Source organism: Oncorhynchus mykiss, chromosome 29, assembly GCF_057628025.1.
Source record: "Oncorhynchus mykiss isolate SJ-2025 chromosome 29, ASM5762802v1, whole genome shotgun sequence".
NCBI lineage: Eukaryota > Metazoa > Chordata > Actinopteri > Salmoniformes > Salmonidae > Oncorhynchus > Oncorhynchus mykiss.
Genome location: NC_143050.1, coordinates 11,140,682 through 11,164,570, shown reverse-complemented (window position 1 = coordinate 11,164,570; position 23,889 = coordinate 11,140,682). Strand labels below are relative to the sequence as shown.

The 23,889-nt window shown below is 42.7% G+C and overlaps 3 protein-coding genes and 1 long non-coding RNA gene across 8 annotated transcripts in view; 2 read left to right on the top strand and 2 right to left on the bottom strand.

Annotated features, from left to right (window-relative positions):
- Positions 1-23,889, bottom strand: part of LOC149970343 (uncharacterized) — a 77,474-nt gene that overhangs the window by 21,031 nt on the left and 32,554 nt on the right. The gene's annotated exons all lie outside the window — the stretch shown is intronic.
- Positions 1,224-6,559, top strand: LOC110510196 (myozenin-3). Its single transcript, XM_036967469.2, has 5 exons — positions 1,224-1,397; positions 3,558-3,638; positions 4,421-4,756; positions 4,848-5,037; positions 5,936-6,559. The coding sequence occupies exons 2-5, from the start codon at positions 3,563-3,565 to the stop codon at positions 6,123-6,125; spliced, it is 792 nt and encodes a 263-aa protein (XP_036823364.1). The 5' UTR covers positions 1,224-1,397; positions 3,558-3,562; the 3' UTR covers positions 6,126-6,559.
- Positions 6,479-16,185, bottom strand: LOC110510195 (pre-mRNA-splicing factor RBM22). The gene is made up of 11 exons (XM_021591571.3): positions 15,886-16,185; positions 15,440-15,493; positions 14,659-14,688; positions 14,292-14,424; positions 14,037-14,137; positions 13,436-13,608; positions 13,019-13,219; positions 12,716-12,880; positions 12,410-12,519; positions 7,816-7,944; positions 6,479-7,641 (listed from the first exon to the last, which is right to left on the bottom strand). The coding sequence occupies exons 1-11, from the start codon at positions 15,937-15,939 to the stop codon at positions 7,499-7,501; spliced, it is 1,293 nt and encodes a 430-aa protein (XP_021447246.1). The 5' UTR covers positions 15,940-16,185; the 3' UTR covers positions 6,479-7,498.
- LOC110510194 (bifunctional heparan sulfate N-deacetylase/N-sulfotransferase 1) overlaps positions 21,134-23,889 on the top strand; it is a 144,538-nt gene continuing 141,782 nt past the window's right edge. The window contains exon 1 of one of the 5 annotated variants that reach the window (XM_036968304.2): positions 21,134-21,362. The gene's annotated coding sequence lies outside the window, so the exon portion shown is untranslated. The remainder of the gene's footprint in view (positions 21,363-23,889) is intronic. The other 4 variants (XM_036968306.2, XM_036968305.2, XM_090226498.1 and 1 more) reach the window with 4 other exon arrangements.

The following is a 23,889-nucleotide window of genomic DNA, read 5'->3' as shown; positions in this document are numbered from 1 at the left end:
TTAGGAGGAACCCAGGGCCAACCGCACCAGCATATGGTCTCACAAGGGGTCTGAGGATCTCATCTCGGTACCTAATGGCAGTCAGGCTACCTCTGGCTAGCACATGGAGGGCTGTGCGGCCCCCCAAAGAAATGCCACCCCACACCATGACTGACCCACCGCCAAACCGGTCATGCTGGAGGACGTTGCAGGCAGCAGAACGTTCTCCACGGCGTCTCCAGACTGTCACGTCTGTCACATGAGCTCAGTGTGAACCTGCTTTCATCTGTGAAGAGCACAGGGAATCAGTGGCGAATTTGCCAATCTTGGTGTTCTCTGGCAAATGCCAAACGTCCTGCACGGTGTTGGGCTGTAAGCACAACCCCCACCTGTGGACGTCGGGCCCTCATACCACCCTCATGGAGTCTGTTTCTGACCATTTGAGCAGACAAATGCACATTTGTGGCCTGCTGGAGGTCATTTTGCAGGGCTCTGGCAGTGTTCCTCCTGCTCCTCCTTGCACAAAGGCGGAGGTAGCGGTCCTGCTGCTGGGTTGTTGCCCTCCTACGGCCTCTTCCACGTCTCCTGATGTACTGGCCTGTCTCCTGGTAGCGCCTCCATGCTCTGGACACTACGCTGACAGACACAGCAAACCTTCTCGCCACAGCTCGCATTGATGTGCCATTCTGGATGAGCTGCAGTACCTAAGCCACTTGTGTGGGTTGTAGACTCCGTCTTATGCTACCACTAGAGTGAAAGCACCGCCAGCATTCAAAAGTGACCAAAACATCAGCCAGGAAGCATAGGTACTGAGAAGTGGTCTGTAGTCACCACCTGCAGAACCACTCCTTTATTGGGGGTGTCTTGCTAATTGCCTATAATTTCCACCTGTTGTCTATTCCATTTGCACAACAGCATGTGAAATTTATTGTCAGTCAGTGTTGCGTCCTAAGTGGACAGTTTGATTTTACAGAAGTGTGATTGACTTGGAGTTACATTGTGTTGTTTAAGTGTTCCCTTTATTTTTTTGAGCAGTGTAGATTATGGCCCTCAAATTCTATTGACCTTGAAGCCAGTTCCACTGCTTCTTGTCATTCTTCCCTCGTATCAGGTACTGATTTAGACTGTGGACCTCGTAAGGTAAGATTTGAATACCCCTGGACCATGGTGTCCATTCAGGGTCTGTGTCAGCTAGATCATGTTTTTATTATCGGGGATAATGTGAGGAGCACACTCTGACTAGTGACCACCACTCACTAAAATAAGCCTGTGATCTAAGGTGGGTGGTCCGACCGTCAGAACCCAGTCTTCCACTAGCAAAGGAAGCTCTGCCTTGAATAAAGAGAGCAGTTTCTTTCAGCCTCATTCGGAAGTGAGTTTGCTGATATCTGGAGGTAGTTCTGGAATTTCAATAGCAGGTAAGACATCATGAGGACACGAGGATCTGTTCTGTCGGTTAGTCTCACTTTATTACTGTATAACTCTGGTATAACTCATGTTCTATATACATTGTACGCAGCGTGACATTCGACAGAATGGCTTGGCTGTGACCAGTTTACTTGTAATATCTCTGGATGTTTACTTGTTACTATGCTGGATTGTTATGTAGTAACAAGATTAGGGGAAAGGGAGATACCTAGTCAGTTGTACAACTGAATGCCATCAACTGAAATGTGTCTTCCCTATTTAACCCAACCCCTCTGAATCAGACAGGTACAAGGGGCTGCCATAATCGACATCCACGTCTTCAGTGCCCGAGGAACGCTGGGTTAATGCTCAGGGACAGAAATACAGATTTTTACCTTGTCAGCTCGGGGATTCGATCGGTTACTGGTCTCAAAGCTCTCACCACTAGGCTGTCTGCCGCACCCTTATAACATAAGAACAACACATGCTTACATAGGCTGTTTCTATCTGCCATACTCTCTGATGGCAGGGTGTAATCCCACTACTCTCTGATGGCAGGGTGTAATCACAGTAGTCTCTGATGGCAGGGTGTAATCACAGTAGTCTCTGATGGCATGGTGTAATCCCACTACTCTCTGATGGCAGGGTGTAATCACACTAGTCTCTGATGGCAGGGTGTAATCCCACTACTCTCTGATGGCAGGGTGTAATCCCACTACTCTCTGATGGCAGGGTGTAATCCCACTACTCTCTGATGGCAGGGTGTAATCCCACTACTCTCTGATGGCAGGGTGTAATCCCACTACTCTCTGATGGCAGGGTGTAATCACAATAGTCTCTGATGGCAGGGTGTAATCACAGTAGTCTCTGATGGCAGGGTGTAATCACAGTAGTCTCTGATGGCAGGGTGTAATCACAGTAGGCTCTGATGGCAGGGTGTAATCATACTAGTTTCTGATGGCAGGGTGTAATCCCACTAGTCTCTGATGGCAGGGTGTAATCCCACTACTCTCTGATGGCAGGGTGTAATCACACTAGTCTCTGATGGCAGGGTGTAATCCCACTAGTCTCTGATGGCAGGGTGTAATCCCACTACTCTCTGATGGCAGGGTGTAATCACACTAGTCTCTGATGGCAGGGTGTAATCCCACTACTCTCTGATGGCAGGGTGTAATCCCACTACTCTCTGATGGCAGGGTGTAATCCCACTACTCTCTGATGGCAGGGTGTAATCCCACTACTCTCTGATGGCAGGGTGTAATCCCACTACTCTCTGATGGCAGGGTGTAATCACAATAGTCTCTGATGGCAGGGTGTAATCACAGTAGTCTCTGATGGCAGGGTGTAATCACAGTAGTCTCTGATGGCAGGGTGTAATCACAGTAGGCTCTGATGGCAGGGTGTAATCATACTAGTTTCTGATGGCAGGGTGTAATCCCACTAGTCTCTGATGGCAGGGTGTAATCCCACTACTCTCTGATGGCAGGGTGTAATCACACTAGTCTCTGATGGCAGGGTGTAATCCCACTAGTCTCTGATGGCAGGGTGTAATCATACTGCTCTCTGATGGCAGGGTGTAATCATACTGCTCTATGGTAGCAGGGTGTGATCACACTAGTTTCTGATGGCAGGGTGTAATCCTACTAGTATCTGATGGCAGGATATAATCATACTAGTCTCTGTTTGGAAGGGTGTAATCACAGTAGTCTCTGATGGCAGGGTATATCCCACTAGTCTCTGATGGCAGGGTGTAATCATACTGCTCTATGGTAGCAGGGTGTAATCCCATTAGTCTCTGATGGCAGGGTATATCCCACTAGTTTTTGATGGCAGGGTGTAATCATACTGCTCTATGGTAGCAGGGTGTAATCACAGTAGTCTCTGATGGCAGGGTGCAATCACACTACTCTCTGATGGCAGGGTGTAATCCTATTGCTCTCTGATGGCAGGGTGTAATCATATTGCTCTCTGATGGCAGGGTGTAATCCCACTAGTTTCTGATGGCAGGGTGTAATCACACTAGTCTCTGATGGCAGGGTGTAATCACACTAGTCTCTGATGGCAGGGTGTAATCACACTAGTCTCTGATGGCAGGGTGTAATCACACTAGTCTCTAATGGCAGGGTGTAATCATACTAGTCTCTGATGGCAGGGTGTAATCCTATTGACAGGGACGATGCAGGAACCAGACTGTGACCTGGCCAAGCAGAGGAAACAGTTGGTCCAGGAACTGTGCATGGAAAGACAAGGAGGTATGGCAACCACCACAGTCCACAGAGGGAGTCAAGACTAAGGACGAGCTATTGGAAAAGAATGCCACATTGCATTGCATTTCATAGGAGAATTCCATTATCTTTTGTTTCCCTTTCAATCCTATTTTATCCAGAAAAGTTCATATATTCTAGCTCAACAGGGCATACGGCATTCCCTCTGAGCTCAACTGTGAGAGTTGTGAATTATGAGGGAGTGAAGGGAGCGAGAACCCAGTAATGTATATCACTCCAGGGGAGGAATATCATTATGCTGAGACGAGGTGTGACTCATAGTAGCAGGGTGGTGCAGAGCCATGAATCTAACATACATGACCTAATAACAAGAACAGCATGTCCCATACTCCTCCAAGTGTCATGTTTAATGATTAAACATCCCCAGCAATCAAACACCTTCCTGAAGTAACCATCCTCATTCAGAGTCTGAAAACAGAACCCAATGTACCAGAATCAGATACTGTTACAAACAATGAGAGGTTAGCTGTATGATGTGTATGCAATTAAGTCATGTACTGTTAGAGTCAGTTAGCTATATTCTATTGAACACCGAAGACATAGAGAACATTGAATCATTCCAGCTCCGGCTTGGGCAGTGGCTTTGCTTGTAAGGTAAAGAGGTCACTACAATCAAGTCAAAAGACTGTGGAGGATATTGATACGTTAGTCTGTGTTTACCTCTCTACTTATCTGATTGTTCATCTGTCTACACTATCTACGTGTCTGCCTTTGTATGTTCTCTTGTCTCTGTGTTGCTGACACCTCAGAGCACTTTGACCTGGGGAAGAAGATCAGCGTTCCTCAGGATGTGATGATGGAAGAGCTTAACCTGCGGTCTAACAGAGGTTCCAGAATGTACCAGGAGAGACAGAAGAGGGTGGAGAGGTTCACCTTGGAGAACGTAGCACCAGACACTCACAGGGTGGTGCCCCACGACCCCCAGCAGCCAGACCATAGCAGTTCACACAACCAGGGAGCCTTACAAAGGGGGAAGAATAATTACCACACAGAGGTCTATATTGGACAACCAGGAAGAAACAGCCTAGTGAGATCCCTGAAGAACACAATAGCCAGTAAGGGAAACCCCAGTGTCCTGGCCCCAGGTAACTGAGTGTGAGAGAGTGTCTGTCTGTCTGTCTGATGGAAGGGGACAGGGTATTACCCCTACAATAACAATCCACCTCTCCCTCAAAGGTTACAATGGGCCTCTGAAAGAAGTTCCTCATGAGAGGTTCAACGTCACTGTGATTCCCAAGTCCTACTGCTCCCCATGGCAGATTCAGCACCATAACGGTAACAGTGACAAGCTGCTTTCTGCCATCTCTGCCCATCTCCCTGAGCTGCCACAGAAGCTCACCCCAAACAACTACAGGTGCTTCAACAGGTGAGCCCAAGTGACTGGCTCTATAGCCTGCCCTTGACCACTCCCTACACCCCCACACAGCTTGTGGTTGACTAACCAAAGTGTGTGTTTTGAGAAATACTCAAGAGTCAATCTTTCAGTAGTCAAAGAAAGTTCTAGGCCTCTGGTTTCCTCCTCTGGTTTGCTCCTTGGCTGGCTTCTGAAACCTCTTTCTAAAAGGCTGTCGTCTGCTTGTGAAACCAGAATCTGGCTCTGGCTCACACCAGCCTGGGCCACTGAGTAAAGCGTCTATTTTAAAACACAGCGTCTGTAAGCTGATCCCCACACAACTCTAGAAAACACTCAAGACAGATTTATATCAAGATACAAAGGTAAATTACTAATCAGAACTAGTCATTAAACTTTGAGAATCTACTCACCATGCTACCATGACCCACACCAGAGGCCTTATGATCAGATACATTTGATTTCATCTGTGGTTTAGGGAAAAGGGGATACCTAGTCAGATGTCCAACAATTTATTCAACAGAAATATGTCTTCCGCATTTAACCCAACCCCTCTCAATCAGAGGTGCAGGAGGCCGCCTTCATCGACATCCATGTCTTTGGCGCCCGGGGAACGGTGGGTTAACTGACTTGCTCAAGGGCAGAACGACAGATTTTTACTTTTTTTATGTACCTTTATTTAACTAGGCAAGTCAGTTAAGAACACATTCTTATTTTCAATGACGGACTAGGAACAGGGGGTTAACTGCCTGTTCAGGGGCAGAACGATAGATTTGTACCTTGTCAGCTCGGGGGTTTGAACTTGCAGCCTTCCGGTTACGCTCTAACCACTAGGCTACCCTGCCGACCTTGTCGGCAAGGGGATTCGTTACACTTACTAACTGTAGATCCTGACACCCATTTATTTCTGTAGGGCCCCGATGCCATTTGGGGGGACAGCAGGTAGTGTGAGGATGTTCCCCCTGCCAGGGTTTGAGCTCCTGCAGGCCCATACTGAACCGAGTCGGACCTGGGAGAGCATATGTGACCGGCCCAACTTCAACCGCACCCCAAGGGGCTGGGCTGCCCACTACACTGCTGAAACTGAGACTTCAGACCTCTGAGCCCATGGCTGTGACAGAGAGCATCATGGGTAACTTGTGACTGACTGATCTACAAATAATATTTAGTTATATATGGTGGAAGGTGATTTGTCGATCAGTCTTGACTCTCCTGTAAAGTCGGCTCCATGACAGCTTTAGATGACCTCGCTACACTCTTACAGACATGAACTGCAAGTCCAAACAGTGGATACTAATGTGCAATTTTCTAGCATGTAATCACTTTAGAAAAATAATGTTATCTCCTTGTCTTGTTCTGCCGCAGCTAATGATATCCACAATGTCTTGAAGTATAACCAGGTCATACTTCATCAAGGTCACAACTTGTTAAATTATGAAACAAAAACTAAAAACACTTTAAAAGAAAGGATATGTTTAATGAAGCAAAAATGTTAACCATACACTTTTCACAGTTCTAATAAAAGACATTGACAATGCTGTGGAGTCATGGACACCTTCAATCTTTAGATAATAGTGCCACCACATGGAAGTAAAATGGTCTTAACAATGGGTTGTTCTGAAGAACGTTAACGTCGGACAATTCTGCATAAAATGCATTATAAGGAAAAAGAATTGTAGAAATGGAGACATTCTCTATAAGAAAGGTTCAGTACAATATGCACAACTTGCAAACGTAACCCTCCCTCCCCCTTTCAAATATACAAGTCAGAGATAGAACATACAGGTAACTGCCAAAATAAAGGAAACACTTTAGAAAATGAGGGATACAAAGTGTATTGAAAGCAGGTGTTTCCACACACGTGTGGTTCCTGAGTTAATTAAGCAATAAAATGACCAGTTGCCCATTATTTTGGCTACCATGGTTAGAAGAGATCAGTGACTTTGGGGGAAAAAAAGGGGTCTCATAGGAGCATAGGTGGTTTAAAATGTGTGTCTCTTAGTCACCCGGTCTCAACCCAATTGAACACTTACGGGAGATTCTGATGAGTCTGAGACAGCGTTTTCTACCACCATCAACAAAACACCAAATGAATTTATTTATTGTGGAAGAATGGGTGTCGCATCCCTCCAATAGAGTTCCAGACACTTGTAGAGTTCTATGCCCAAGGCGCATTGAAGCAGTTTTGGCCCAACACCCTATTAAGACACTTTGCTTCCTTTATTTTGGCAGTTACTTCTAGGTTCAATGGAGGAAGGTATAACGAATCATTTAAAACTATACTGTTCAGCACTCCAGTTTCCTAACGAGCAAGACCTTGCTGATGCACAAAACAGAGGTTCTTCTCCATTACACAAATATAAAAGAAGCATCTCACATCTGTGAACTGTGACTATAGTCACTGTGTCGGTTATTAATAGGGCAAAAATTGGTCAAATTATCACGATGTTAATCATAAACAGTGAGGTACGAGGGTCTAGGAGCCTCCGTGACGGCTGGCGTGTGCACCCATGCGCTGTGGATCCTGGGAGGGGTAGTGGACATGGCCAGGGGGCCTCATGCCCATGGGAGGGGGCATCCCCATAGGGTCCATGGAGTGGAACATGGGTGGCCCAAAGCCTGTAGGGATAGAAACACCACAGGTTATAAAATCTTAGTTGAGGGGGATAAAAACATTTTTTTTGAACTTGTCCTAATTTACTCTGTCTATCTGTACTTCAGAGGACAACACAATGAAAACACTTTTTGAAAAGGTTTTATTTGTGGTCCACTTCAGGGGGGTTCTTGTTTTACCTGGAGGGGGGGGCATAGCCACACCGGGGGGTGGGGGTAGACTGATGTTCATGACAGGAGGAGCTGAGTTGGGGCCCAGGTTGAAGTAGTTGGTAGGGGTGTCTTCATCCACAGGCGGTGGAGGTAGCGCTGCAGGACAGAGACAGAGGGTCAGTATTGACAAGTCACATTACTGGAAGAGTACGGTAAAATGTGTGTGAGGGTTTTACTCAGGGGTTGAAACCGAAATTATTTTCAAATTGGTTCATTGTGAGCAGAACCATTATATTTTTTATTCCGTTCCACTGCTCCTACCAGCAACCGGTTCGAACCCCCAAAAAGATACTGGTTGATATTCCTTTTTAAACCTCTAAACCATTCAAATACTTCACCAATTAGTGGGGATAGAGTAGCTTGCTATGGAGGCAATTTAATCTGTATAGGAAATAAGTTGTATTTTCCATAACAGCATGATTTCTGTTATTCAGCCAGGTTTAAATCATGACAAACCCACACACACTGTGCTGCCAGTGACAGTGTAGGCCGCGAGATGCAACTGAAATTTTGCGAGGAGATGGAGGAAGCTTACCTTGAAGCGCTGGGTATCTTTTTATGACATGCATTATCTGAATTAGTCCCACAGAATTACCCCTTCTACGGAGGAACTTTGAATGTCTGAACTTCCGAGTTGGTTTAACGTTGGACCAGAGCAAACATTAGCAAGCTTGTGTGTACAGAGGAGCACAAGAATTAGAAACAACTTTTTGTAATAAATCCAATGTGAAACATAACTATAGTATCCTTAACTAGCATTGAAAAAGTTTATCCATTCTTTTAAAACCTCTCCCTCATTTCTGAATCATGCTTGTAACGTTGTGAGTAGGCTACAGTAACCTAGGCTTCAGAGGGGAGGAGCAGATAGCCTACATACACACCTACTAGCAAAGACTTCCAGCTGGCAGGCGGAAGCTGGAACACGTTTGAGTGACAGAGTGAGGGTTTTGCATAGGTGCTTTGTTGCACGACTGGAAAAAATATTTTTGGAACGTAATAGAGCGTTATTAACTGGTTACCCATGCATAAACATGTTTAGCATCCCCAGGCCTCCACACATACAAGTCGCTGATGCGTACCTTTGGAACGTCGACAAGTCAAATAAATCAATTGTCATTATAGGCCATCACAATAAATCCATTATTTTAGTCAGGTCTAAAGAAACATGATATGAACAAAATGGATTTCAGAAGAACATAATGAGTTGGCCTACTGTATGTTGTCTGGCTATGCATCACGCTGTAGGCTGGTTCGTTTAGCTGAAAATATATGCTTATAAGTGCCATTGTTTTATTGTAACAAGAATATAATTGAACTTAGCTGAATTATAAAGGTTATTTTCCCACATTCTGGTGCGAGAATGTGTGCATATGAAGTGGCTATGTTGAGCGTAAAAGTTATCAATTGAAACAGGTCCGAAACGGTAGATTTAGAGTTATTTGCCAACTTTAGTTGTGAATGATACAAACCTTAGAATGTCTTAGAAACCAAAACAAATATGGCTGCATGATGGGCCTATAGGCTATTAAGAAAGTAGTAGTAAATTTTTAAAAATTTTTTTTTTTAAGTGCGCTCTGTTCCTTGCCTCAGACTGCACTCTGTATGCCATGGCCTATCCAAACATGTTCCTGTAGCTACCCAATGCTTCATTTGGGAAAACAAGTGAAATCTGCTCAGGAACACAAATAGTAATGTGTTTTCACAAAAAAAAAAAACATTTCATTAAACTGTTGACAGCCCTACTCTCTGCACGCTGGTGGAAGAAACGCAGGAAGAGAACAGGAAATGGAAACTCAGTAATGAGATTCTGTAGCTATTAAAGGTAAATGTTTCAACCTGTTAATTATGAAAACATAAAAACATGCCCTATTACTAGGCTATTCAAATACAAATTAACTATAGGCTGAAATTAATTTATGCTAGACCAATAATATTCCAAAGATATCTCAAATCAGTATTTTTTATGCCGTGTGTAATATGCAGTTGGCTAGGGCTAGGCGACATGGCCAAAATCTATATTTCCCGATATAGGTCATTTCATATCCAGATAACGATACATATCACGATAGACATTTTCTGTAAATTAAATGAATAAATAGTTTATATAAAATGACCACACGTACAGGCCTATTTCTTTTTAGATTTTGAATTATACTCAACAAATAAAAGGTATTTGCATTTGGCACCTTGGGTCGAGTGTTGGCACCAACTCACGAAACCCCCGTTTCCCGACCGTGTAAATTGGTGCCATGTCTTTGCAGATGTAAGTTGTAAAGGCAGCTGTTATCTCCTTCCATCTTCGTGATTCTTTGCCATATGGTGTGTCGCGGGGCAAAAGCCTCTTGCAACGTCTGAGTCAGGGGGTTTGTTTTGAGCACTCGACTACATTTTTGGGTCATCCGTAGACTCTCCGTACTGTTTCACGTGATTCTTGCGTATGTGGTAAAGGAATTTAGTGGTGTTTGAGCCTGTTGTCGGGACCGGCCTGTGACATATGTTACAGAGGACGGATTTCTGGTCGGTGTCAGGCTGTTCATACCCAAACCACGTCCATGCGACCGAAGTAGCCCCTCTGTTAGGTACGAGCTCAGTGTCTCCGTGCTCTGTCACGTTCACTCTCCTTCATGTTTGTTTGCGATGTAAATTTCCTTCCACGCAAAGCGACATCCAATTGACTAAAATAGTGCCGTATCGTGTGATTTGCGACAACTAAATAAACTATAGACATTTTTCTATCATTTCATATTATGCTCTATCGTCACACAATATACAGTTGAAGTCGGAAGTTTACATACACTTAGGTTGGAGTCATTAAAACTTGTTTTTCAACCACTTCACAAATTTCTTGTTAACAAAGTATAGTTTTGGCAAGTTGGTTAGGACATCTACTTGTGCATGACAAGTAATTTTTCCAACAATTGTTGACAGATTATTTCACAGCTAATTCACTGCTTCTCAATTCCAGTGGGTCAGAAGTTTACATACACTAAGTTGACTGTGCCTTTAAACAGCTTGGAAAATTCCAGAAAATGATGTTATGGCTTTAGAAGCTTCTGAAAGGCTAATTGACATAATTTGAGTCAATTGGAGGTGTACCTGAGGATGTATTTCAAGGCCAACCTTCAAGATCAGTGCCTCTTTGCTTGACATCATGGGAAAATCAAAATAAATCAGCCATGACCTCAGAAAAAAAGTATCTATATCCACATAACCTGAAAGGTCGCTCAGCAAGAGGTGTACCACTGCTCCATAACCGCCATAAAAAAGCCAGACTACAGTTTGCAACTGCACATGGGGACAAAGACTGTACTTTTTGGAGAAATGTCCTCTGGTCTAATGAAACAAAAATAGAACTGTTTGGCCATAATGACCATCGTTATGTTTGGAGGAAAAAGGGGGAGGCTTGCAAGCCGAAGAACACCCATCCCAACCGTGAAGCACGGGGGTAGCAGCATCATGTTGTGGTGGTGCTTTGCTGCAGGAGGGAATGGTGCACTTCACAAAATAGATGGCATCATGAGGTAGGAGAATTATGTGGATATATTGAAGCAGCGTCAAGACATCAATCAGGAAGTTAAAGCTTGGTCGCAAATGGGTCTTCCAAATGGACAATGACCCCAAGCATACTTCCAAAGTTGTGGCAAAATGGCTTAAAGACAACAAAGTCAAGGTATTGAAGTGGCCATCAAAAAGCCCTGACCTCAATCCTATAGAAAATGTGTGGGCAGAACTGAAAAAGTGTCTGCGAGCAAGGAGGCCTACAAACCTGACTCAGTTACATCAGCTCTGTTAGGAGGAATAAGCCAAAACTTATTGTGGGAAGCTTGTGGAAGGCTACCCAAAACTTTTGACCCAAGTTAAACAATTTAAAGGCAATTCTACCAAATACTTCAACTGTATATCATCATATCACCCAGCCCTACACTACAGTAGGCTATCATTATTTTAATTCTGTTTTTTTGGGGGGGGGGGGCCTTGGGCTCATATACAGGCCTATGCATAAGCGAATCACCTTAGAAAGCGCTGTCCATTTCCTTGTGTTAGAATTTGAAACAAAATCTACAATGACCACGTTACCCACTCAGTTACAACATGTTGTTGAACTTCTTTCTTTAAATGAAACAATCACAGTGAGGTGAGTTTTAAAAGCACGTACTGTTTTTATGATAAGTGTTTGATGTGATTTCGATTGCATTGATGTCAGAGTGGTTAGAGGGGCAATACAGCCCTGCGTACCAGACCCCTTAGTGACCTTATGAGTGTTAGCGAGTTGGGTACTACTAATGCATGTCCTGAGTGCACAAGAAGAGATTATCGCGACCGAGTCACATAGAATTTTACTGCGGTCATGACTCATGAATACCGGTGTGGCGATAATACGGTCACTGCGACAACCCTGGTTCCTATCTTCTAGCCTCCTTCTCAAACCCCATTGGAAGAGGTCTGAGGTCCCTCATCCTCTGACCTTCTCATCTAATGAGTTTTGAGGATGAGGTGATAGACAGAGGTAGCTAGGAATCAAGGAAATTAAATTGAGATTCTCCCTGTGTATAGCTCTCACCTCCAGGCAGTCCAGGTACCGGCTCCAGCTTCAGCCCCATCTCAGTCAGCCCTTCTCCCCTTCCGTCCTTCCCCCCTCTCCCGTCCCTCCTTCCCCCCTCTCCCTGGGACCTGGAACAAAACAACACAGTCAGTCCATCACATCAACTCATGTCACACTGGAGGTGCTTTTACTTGCAATATCTGTGATAACAGAGCAATCAGTCAACAGAAACACAGGTACCTGCTGCCACAGCCATCTGTCACTAGTATTAGGAACCACAGGTGGAAGTGTATGAGACTGTCATATCATAGGATGGTACTTTACCTGCCCCATTTGACGTTGAGTCTGCGACCGTTGATAATGAGCTTGTTGAAGGATTTCTCAGCAGCTAACTCTGCAGCCTGACGGGTGGCAAACTGGATGAAGGCACACTGCTGCCTCTGAACGATGGTGGTGGTTCGGATCTCCCCAAACTGGTAGAAATGGTTCCTGTTTGGGGGCAAGCAGTTATATTGGCTCATTTATCCCGCCTCCTCTCCCCTGTAACTATTCCACAAGCCATTCCTGTAAATGAGTACATTTTTACTCATTTGGAGTAAAAATGTATTATTCTGGGCAGGCACTCACCTGAGTTCAGAGTCTGTGATGGAGTCTCCGAGCCCCCCCACGTACAGTGTAGTGATGGACTTGTCCTCTGGAGTGTCCAGTCTCGGCATGGTGGAGGCTCTCTTCAGCAGCTTGTCAGCCACAGGGTCATTGATACCATAGTAACGGTCCTTAATGTTCTGGTCTGCCAGGGGATCGTCTGGATCAGTTGGCTTCTCATGCCTGGAGTGCAGTAGTTCAGAGATAATGAGAGTTAAAGCAAAACGTCTGTCAACATCTTGGAAACAATCTTCTAATCTTGGCCAAAGTCGAGAACCAGACCTGTGTCACTGCATTTACTTTTTCCCCATTGGCTCATAAGTCAACAACTGCCCAATGTTTAACATGTGCCATGTATTTCTTTGCACCTATGGTTTCATGATGTTGACAGTTGCTCACCTGTAAGGACACTCCTCTCCTCTCTTACACTCTCCCTTCACCCAGAAGGAGCAGATATGTGGTCTGTTCCTCTTGTAGTAAGGTGTGGTGCGGGCTAGCTTCAGCAGCATGTCACTAGAGCTGGGGGCCTTACCCAGGAGACCCACGGGCCGGGTACCATCAGAGTTCCCTATCTGCAGTCAGGAGAGAGCGACTGTCAAGTGGATGCATTTCACCGAAATTTGAACCATTTAAATTTACCAGATCTCATGAAGACTGAAATAATGACGAATGACCTGGCCACGGAAGGTACACAACTAAGACCAGAGGACCATAGACCAGATATTTCCGGGTGGTCCTCATGAATGAGTCATGTGACTTGGCGAGTAAACATTGTCTGGAATCTTCAAGGGAAAATGAGAAGGGTCAAAGGGTGCTATCTGAACCCTCTTGGCATGAACACACTGTTAGGATATTTACGAAGCAAGCAGACTTAGGCTAGACGACAGAATGTAAACATTGATCTGTCTGGTAACATTACTGCCGTCACACAATTAGAAGATTACACACGGGACTCATGTTACCAACTACCTTTGATCTTGAATAAGGGAAAATACATCACCTCTCTTTCCATGTTCTGTGTGTAGTATTCCTTGTTCACATCTGATTTTGGCACATCGTCCTTGATTGACAGACCAGTGTCTCGGACCTGTATTGGCAAGCCTAGATGAAGGAGCAATGAAAATTAACATCCACTCTGAACTTGTCGGACATGCAACTTTTTTATTTTATACCTGTACAACTCTCTGTGTGCGTGTAGTCATTCTCTGGATGGTACAGATATAACCTGATCCAAACCCTGTCCTTGTTGACTCACCATACTCTAGATCCAGCAGGCAGGTCTGACAGACATTCTTTATCTTGCTGCACGTCTGGCACGCCTCTGTCTTCTTGAAGCGCATGCGGGTCCCAGGACACCAACGGAACACAGTGAATGGTCTGGCACATATCTAAGAGGGACATAGAGGAAGCAGGAGGTCAGTGAATGTTTAGATTGCAGTGGCATACTCTGTAGCAGGGTACTCTACTTATGTACAGGGTTTCTCCTCAGAACCCTGTAACAGGGTTTCTCCTCAGAACCCTGTAACAGGGTATCTCCTCAGAACCTATGTTGGAGAACTCTGCTATATGTGTAACTGACTGATTAATCAAATTGAGCATTAATGCACTTGTGAATTTCTTACCTTGCACTCCTTGCCATACTTCTCCTTGGTCTAGCAAAAAAAACAGATTGTGATACAGGATGAGTACCTGTTTTGAATTACCATATCTAGAAGGACATGTCAATTAAAGATTCAGCTACATTAACATACATTTAGCAAAAAGGTGGTTAGCTCCTAGCTCTCAAAAACTCTAGGCAGACTTATGCCAACAATTCTAAGCCATTAGCTTTGCCCATTACTGCCTCGAGTGAGCTACAATCCCGACACTGTGTTTTAACGCTTAGATACGTCAATCAACGCTTGGGATACGGCTTTAGAACTATATGGCCCTTACCTTATATCAGAGAAAAACATAGTTATAACAAAAATAAGCACTTATTGTAGCGCGGTTTTGAACAGATCCATTCAGCTACGGGTGACTACATCTGACAATCTACACTTCTGCTGCATTTCCCGAGTTACGCTTACACACTTGTCTTTCGTCTCCAAACATGGATATATGGCTGCACTAAACCTATGAAGGTGTGTATCAAGTTAACCTTTTTTTAAATATTTTTTTATACATATAACAGTCTATGTCCTTCCAAAAACGTACCGCAAGTGATACGTTTTAACGTTTTAATGTTTCAGACTGAGTGTCGGGGATCTTAATACAACTTCCCCCTACAGAAGACGCTCTTCGTCCAATGACTTATGGTATGTGTGATGTTACTGTTAATGAACGGATACTCATGATAATGGGCTACCGTTAGTTAGCTCCCAGAGAACATTTACCCGAAGTTGGAGAATTGATTAAACGTACCATTCGAATATAAGGATTCTCTCCAAGACATGTCTGGCAGAGAATGGGAAAATCCTGTGGAAGTGAAGATGGCAAAAAACAAAACAATTAACGTTAGCTAGCTAACATACAGTAGCTACTAGTAACGTGGTTAGCTAACGGATAGCTATAATCTGATATTTTACAAATTAACTAGCTAGCTACTTTGAATGATCGATTAAATAGTTCAAGAACATTACATTTTTAGCTATGCAGCTGTGAATGTTTATTTTGCTAACTATTAAAAGGGCAACGACTTAGCTAGCTAGAAACCATTTGCCATTAGCTAGTTAGCTAAGCGAGCTCCCAGGAAAACACTAAACGTATCTCTAGTACCACTGCTTATTGACGCAATCAATATCGCAGAATAACAATTACACATGACATTTTCCTTTCAGATTAACTGAAAAATATCACTTAAAACATACCGCGTCTTCCCAATTTTGTCTATTGTAGGTGTTAGCTCCTAAAGACGTCGCCATTTTAGAAATCCTCTGTCAGTGTCTTCCCGGTAATCACTAGTTACCACAGCCACAAAGTCACAAACCACGCCTATTTCTAAAATGTATATTTATTTAAAAAATCTGATCTTAAACCTAACCTTAACCACACTGCTAACCTTGTGCTTAACCCTAACTTTAAACTAAGCCCGAAAAGCACATTTTTGTTTGCCTGAATTTTTACGATAGCCAATTTTGACTTTGTGGCTATAGTAACTAATGGAAATCAATGCTTTGCACTAGATGACCAATGGGGGCGCTGTGTTGAAACCAGAGTGCCTCCATCTTGGCACTCCTCCCCCATTGTAAACAAATATTTTGGACGCTATAGAAATTGGTTAATGTCTACATTTGTTTTTGCCACATTTATTCTATTACTGACACCTTAATACATACTTTTAAATGATATTATGTGAGCTAAAAAAAAATAAACAAATAAAAAATGTAAACATAAAACATTTGTAAAACATTAAACAATTATAACATTTCTTCAAGTATAATTTTTATAGATTTCTGTTACTGTCCCCACTCCAAAAAAAAAATCTTAAATATATTTAATTTAGTCCTTGAAACATTTTAATCAAAATACTGTAGAATTAAATGTATTCCTCTGGAGTGCTTTGAATCAGCTTAAAGGCTGGTCATGGCTCACATAAACAGCATCCTCCCGGATACCCTAGACCCACTCCAATTCGGTTATCAGGCCTACCACTGACGACACAACAGTGATGAAACAGCCTATAGGGAGGAGGTCAGAGAACTGGCAGTGTGGTGCCAGGACAACAACCTCTCCCTCAATGTGAGCAAGACAAAGGAGCTGATCTTGAACTACAGGAAAAGGCGGGCCGAACAGGCCCCCATTAACATCAACGGGGCTGTAGTGGAGCATGACGAGCGTTTCAAGTTCCTTGGTGTCCACATCACCAACAAACTATCATGGTCCAAACACACCAAGACAGTCGTTAAGAGGGCACGACAACACCTTTACCCCCTCAGGAAACTGAAAAGATTTGGAATGGGTCCCCAGATCCTCAAAAAGTTATTTTGCTGCACCATCGAGAGCATCGTGACCGGTTGCATCACCGCCTGCTGATTCAAATAATCAACTCATCATCAAGCTGATTATTTGAATCGGCTGTGTAGACAGTGCTAGGGCAAAAACAGAGTTTGGGAAAACCTGCCCTCCTACACCCATTAAAACCGCACTACTATTCCACTACTTTGGCCCTGTCTGATCCTACACAAGGTCGGCAGCCTGGGAGAACAGACGCTGTCGTTCTACACACCTTGTAATTATTCTGCAATAAAATCTTGTACACCCAAGAACTTCTCTGCAGCTGCCACCACAACATCTATTATCGGTGACTTATGTTTAATACAGTAGAGTTGATAACCATGGCTATGACCACTAAGAAGCCAACCTTACTGAAGCACATGTTATTCCTATCGGTCTCTATTGGCCTCGGCCTACTAACAATGTCATCTTCAACCTAGCTCACGGACCCATCTTCCTTTACTACTGTCTTCACTGCCTCAGCATATGACACCTTCTGTACTACTCTGACCCTGGCTCAGCGTCTTCCCAGCATACACTGCAGCAAAAAGCATTCTCAGGTGATCAGACCAAAACACACACACGCACCTTCATACATTGTATACAGTCATTGACACACACACACACACACACACACAGAGTTATAAAAGTGTATAACTATTATTTCAAAGTGGAAACAGCATCTTCAACATTCATCTGTGGATAATTTTCTTGTGTATGGTGAATAATTCTACCCGCATGGTTGTGTGTATATATAGGAGTGGTTCATTGAGGAAAGGGGAAAGTAATTTACCCCCAGTCTCTCACGTGATGACAAGGATCCTGAGCTGAGGTTAAATATAACCTACTATTTTTATTTTTAAATCACTTTCTTGCAATTTCACAAGTATTTTGTACATTTTCGCAACTCTATCCAAACAGATTATCACAACAGCTCATGTTTCATAACTAAGCACAACAATCTAAACAGATTATCACAACAGCTCATGTTTCATAATTCTAAGCACAACAATCTAAACAGATTAACAGCTCATGTTTCATAACTCTAAGCACATTTTCAGTTCACTGAGTACAACAAAATTATTCACAATGTCACTTGTCCACTGCACCAAATCACTCTTTCAATTTGGTAACATATTCAATCTAAGTATCTGCTTTTCAAAATGCAATATTCACTTTACTTTTGATATGATTTTCTTGTCATCACTTAGTCACACTTCTCAAAACTGTTAACTACTGAACCAAAATGATGTAGTGCCTAGTTAAATTATATAGTTTGATAACTGCTGAACACTGTAAATGTCTATATTTTTACCTTATAAATGCATCAATTTGACATCAATTTATGTTGGAAGGTAAAACCAAATCATATATGGATGTGGCTGTAAATACCACATCATCATTCTCCATCACCATATGCTTCAATAGGACATAGTTGAAGTGTACAATGCACTGCTGAAATACCTGGGTTGTATATAACAATATATTCCACTCATTATCTGAATTTCATTGATACACTGTAAGCTGATGAATTTTGCCAAGCAGAGAGACAGGCGATACTGTATCAGTTGACAAGTCACATAGAAAAGGTGATCTTGTACAATGTTGCATGGGGCAAAAATGGCAGACAACACCGTAATACGTTTTCACATCAGCCAACTGCTATACAGAACCCCTAATTCTGATGTTTTGTACAAGGTTAATGAACCTGTAAAACTAACATTTCTCAAAATGCTCACAACCTGCCATTGGATACAAATTGTAAAAAAATAAATAATTTGCATGTCAAATACTGCATGGAAAATAACATTTATTATTCACTATTCTTTCTATTCAACACTTCAAAAATAACAGTTTTGAATTGTGTATCTTGTATTTTTGATATTGGATTAAAATATGTTTTATTGTCGCATTCACCGGATAGGTGCAGTGAAATGTGTTGTTTCCTAAAGAAAATGTACTTATTATATTTCACTGAACTTTACTCAGGGACAGTGGCGGTTCTTTTATGGCTCCCTGGGTGAACCCCCCTGCACTAACTGTACCATTCTGCACTAACTGTAATTTTTATTCAGACATTTGGAACAACACAAATAAATAATCATAACATTTAAAACTATATGAATATAAAAATATAGACAAAAGTAAGACTCATATCAAAAAGAAGTAACAAAGACAAATAGAAACAAATTTGTGTTGATTTGGCACTGAGCATCAATCAATTACCCATCCCCCAACACTGTTAACCAAGAGTCAAGACTAAACCAATTCACCTTATTCTTAATGATTTCACACAAACCAGAAAACAAAATCTAAAATATGTCTGTGAAACTATATTTTCACAGTATTATGAATGAATTGTGATTTATTTGGTAGCATTTCGTAGTGTGACTGATTTTACTAATTGCATTAGTACTGTACAAAGTTAGAGGTGCGCTATTTGATAGATTCCCCCCCTCCCCCTAACTCCTGCTTCCAGTGGGGAGACCTGAGGTCAACCTACCCTCGCCCCCTTCCCATCTCGTACTTCTGTTAGGGAGACCTTCCAGGCAGTAGCCTGCCTAGCTCACAAACTAGAATCAGGACAAGGTTCACTGACCCACAGTCCCACACGGTGACATGATATCATTGCCGTGACGTGCAAATGCGCGATAAAAAACCGATAGCGCAAATGTCACCAGTCCGATTTTTTTTGTGCGGGTGTAGGGGTGAAAGTTGCGTGAAACCCCAATGAATACACAATCAAAGGTTCTGAACAAAATATAGGGGGCATTGCAAGTGTTATTAGTTTAGTGTTTTAAGAAAATATACCACTTACATCTGAACTAGCGACTCCTTGTGACAGGCTGGGCGCCTGCAGGATGACTTCGGTCATCAGTTGAAAGGTGTTTCCTCTGACACATTGGGTGTTAAGAAGAGCGGTTAGACGGGTCATGTTTTGGAGGACGCATGACTCTACCTTCACCTCTCTCTATCGTAATTGGAGCAAAAGGGGGAAAAAATACATATATATATATATTTATACCACAGAAATACCTTATTTACATAAGTATTCAGATCCTTTTCTATGAGACTTCAAATTGACCTCAGGTACATCCTGTTTCCATTGATCATCCTTGAGATGTTTCTACAACTTGATTGGAGAGTCCACCTGTGGTAAATTAAATTGATTGGACATGATTTGGAAAGAAACACACCTGTCTATATAAGGTCCCATAGTTGATAATGCATGTCAGAGCAAAAAATCAAGCCATGAGGTCGAAGGAACTGTCCGTAGAGCTCCAAGACAGGATTGTGTTGAGGCACAGATCTGTGGAAGGGTACCAAAACATTTCTGCAGCATTGAAGGTCCCCAAGAACACAGTGGCCTCAATCATTCTTAAATGCAATACATTTGTATCCACCAAGACTCTTCCTAGAGCTGGCCACCCGGCCAAACTGAGCAATCGGGGGAGAATCAGGCCTTTATGGTAGAGTGGCCAGACTGAAGCCACTACTGAGTAAAAGGCACATGACAGCCCACTTGGAGTTTGCCAAAATGCACCTAAAGGACTCTCAGACCATGAGAAACAAGATTCTTTGGTCTGATGAAACCAAGATTGAATTCTTTAGCCTGAATGCCAAACGTCACATCTGGAGGCAACCTGGCACCATCCCTATGGTGTAGCATGGTGGTGGGGATGTTTTTCAGCGGCAAGGAGACTAGTCAGGATCGAGTGAAAGATCAACTGCGTAAATTACAGAGATCCTTGATGAAAACCTGCTCTGACAGAGTTTGAGAAGACTCGAGGCTGTAATCGCTGCCAAAGGTGCTTTAAGGAAAATGGGTTTCATACTAGATGCCTTCTGACGCTTATGGGGCATTGACCTGAAAGTCCTCTGAGTTGGTCCATTGCTTTTCAACCGATACATGTCTTTAGATCTGTGGATGCCATAATGCACTTATTAAAATCAGTCAAACATAGGCCGACAGTGCATTCAAAAAGTATTCAGACCCCTTGACTTTTCCCACATTTTGTTACGTTACAGCCTTATTCTAAAGTTGATCAAATTGCCCCCCTCCCCCCAATCTACACACAATATCCTATAATGACAACGCGAGGGAGGGAGGGAGGGAGGGAGGGGGGGCAGGGCACTGGAGGTGTTATTGCGCCCTCTAGCGAGCAATCGCTTATCCGAGAAGGCGACGAGGTGAAGGAGGGTGGCGAGTCCTCATGTTTCTCTCCACCAGTAACAAACCACATCTAAACCGGGACGCCCCAATACTGGTAAAGCTAGCTACTGCTAATGTCAAACTCTAGATCCAGATTGTATACACCAAGCTGGTCGTGTCGGCGAAACAATCAAGTGGGTAAGTTGCTATTTTGTTAAATGTGTTTGTCTAGTAAGCGTGCGCTGGATTTATGGGTTATGGGAACGCTGGCCTCTGAAAGTCCCCCTTTCTCCGAATTCGACTCAAGAGTGAGTGGCAGCTAGCTAGGTAAGCTACAAAGCAACGAGGACATGGCTAACGTCAGTTAGCTAGATGTGTAAATGTTCGTGTCTAAAATCTTAACCACTGTTGCTTTTGAGCTGTCTTTATAACAAAACAAAAAGTTTAGTGATTTATAATTCTGGAAAACTGCCATGCTGTTGCATGATAGCTAGTTTGCTAGCCTTATCAGGTGGTGATGTTAGTTTTTACACTGATTGAATTAGCCAGCTAGTTCTGTTAGCCAGCTAATCATGATTTGGAAAAACCCCGAAACTAGCTGGCTGGCTGTGTTATCTATTAAATTGACTAGCTAGTTAACATTGGGTAGGATAGCGTTTACGTTCATTGTAGCTAGAACATTTGTTTTCATGCACAGTTGCTGAGTAATGATTGATGGCTAGATCTACTATAATGCGTGCTCGTTTAACGTTACTTAGATTTCAGAAGACTCACACTTTGCTTTGGGCTGATGAATATAAAACAACATAGTAACAAGGATATGTTGACTGCATCTTATTATGCCTATGTTTAAGTGTAACCATACCGGTTTCCAATGCACACTTTATACTATAACGTGAGAACTCCAGTGATGGAGCCTGCCGCAATGTAATTCGCACGTAAACCTTAACATTCGTTTTGTTTGTACTTGGCCATGGCTACTAAATTGGTAAATGATGCTCCCAGTTTGAGTGTAATAACTGAAGTGTAGCTCACTAAAAATGCAATAATGCCAATTTTTTTGGTTGTCACTTGTGTGTTGAAGTAGGCTACCTTTGTTGAGTTCACTGGTCTGTTGTACAATGCCATTTCAAATCGACTCAGTTTGCCATGGATATATAGTGCTTTCAGAAAGTACTCATGCCCCTTCACTTATTCCACATTCTATTACAGTCTGAATTCAAAATGGCTAAAACAAAATCTTACCATCTACACAATACCTTATTTTGACAAAGTGAAAATGTTTTTTAGAAATGTTTACAGATATCTCATGTACACGAGTGTTCACACCCCAGAGCCAATACCTGTTAGAATTACTGTTAGAATTACATTTGGCAGCGATTACAGCAGGAACTCTGCTGAAATGTGAATTCATCTCCCAGTGTCTGTTGGAAAGCAGACTGAACCAGGTTTTTCTCTAGTAATTTGAGTGTGCTTAGCGATATTCCATTTATTTTTGTTAAAAAAATACTCCGTAGTCCTTGCCTATGACAGGCATACCCATAACATGATGCAGCCACCATCATGCTTGAACATATTAAGTTGTTGCAGTGTTGTTAGATTTGCCCCAAACAGCCGTTCAACTCTATCTGTTTTAAAGTCACCATTGGGCTCATGGTGAAATTCCTGAGTGGTTTCCTTCCATTCCTGCAACTGAGTTCGGAATGATGCCTGTGTCTTTGTGGTGACTGGATATATTGATACACGATCCAAAGTGTAATTAATAACTTCATGCTTAAAGGGACATTCAACGTCTGCTTCCCCCCATCTGCCAATAGGTGCCCATCTTTGCGAGGCATTGGAAAGTCTCCCTGGTCTTTGTGTTTGAATCAGTGTTTGAAATTGGAGGGACCTTACAATTATCTGTATGTGTGGGGTACAGAGACATGGTAGTCATTCAAAAATTGTTAACCACTTATTGTACACAGTCCATGTACAGCTGAAGTCGGAAGTTTACAAACACTTAGGTTGGAGTCATTAAAACTCGTTTTTTAACCACACCGCAAATTTCTTGTTAACAAACTATAGTTTTGCAAGTCGGATAGGACATCCACTCTGTGCATGACACAAGTAATTTTTCCAACAATTGTTTACAGACAGATTATTTCACTTATAATTCACTGTATCACAATTCCAGTGGGTCAGACATTTACACACACTAAGTTGACAGTGCCTTTTAAACAGCTTGAAAAATTCCACAAAATGTCATGGCTTTAGAAGTTTCTGATAGGCTAATTTACATCATTTGAGTCAATTGGAGGGGTACCTGTGGATCTATTTCAAGGCCTACCTTCAAACTTCGTGCCTCTTTGCTTGACATCATGGGAAAAAGAAATCAGCCAAGACCTCAGAAAAAAAAATGTAGACCTCCACAAGTCTGGTTACTCCTTGGGATCAATTTCCATATGCTTGAAGATACCATGTTCATCTGTACAAACAATAGGACGCAAGTATAAACACCATGGGACCATGCAGCCGCCATGCTTTCTGTCTCCTAGAGATGAACGTACTTTGGTGCGAAAAGTGCGAATCAATTCCAGAACAGCAGCAAAGGACCTTTAAAAAAAAATATATATAGATTTTTTTTTAAAAATCTTTATTTAACTAGGCAAGTCAGTTAAGAACAAATTCGTATTTTCAATGACGGCCTAGTTCCCTGTTCAGGGGCAGAATGACAGATACCTTG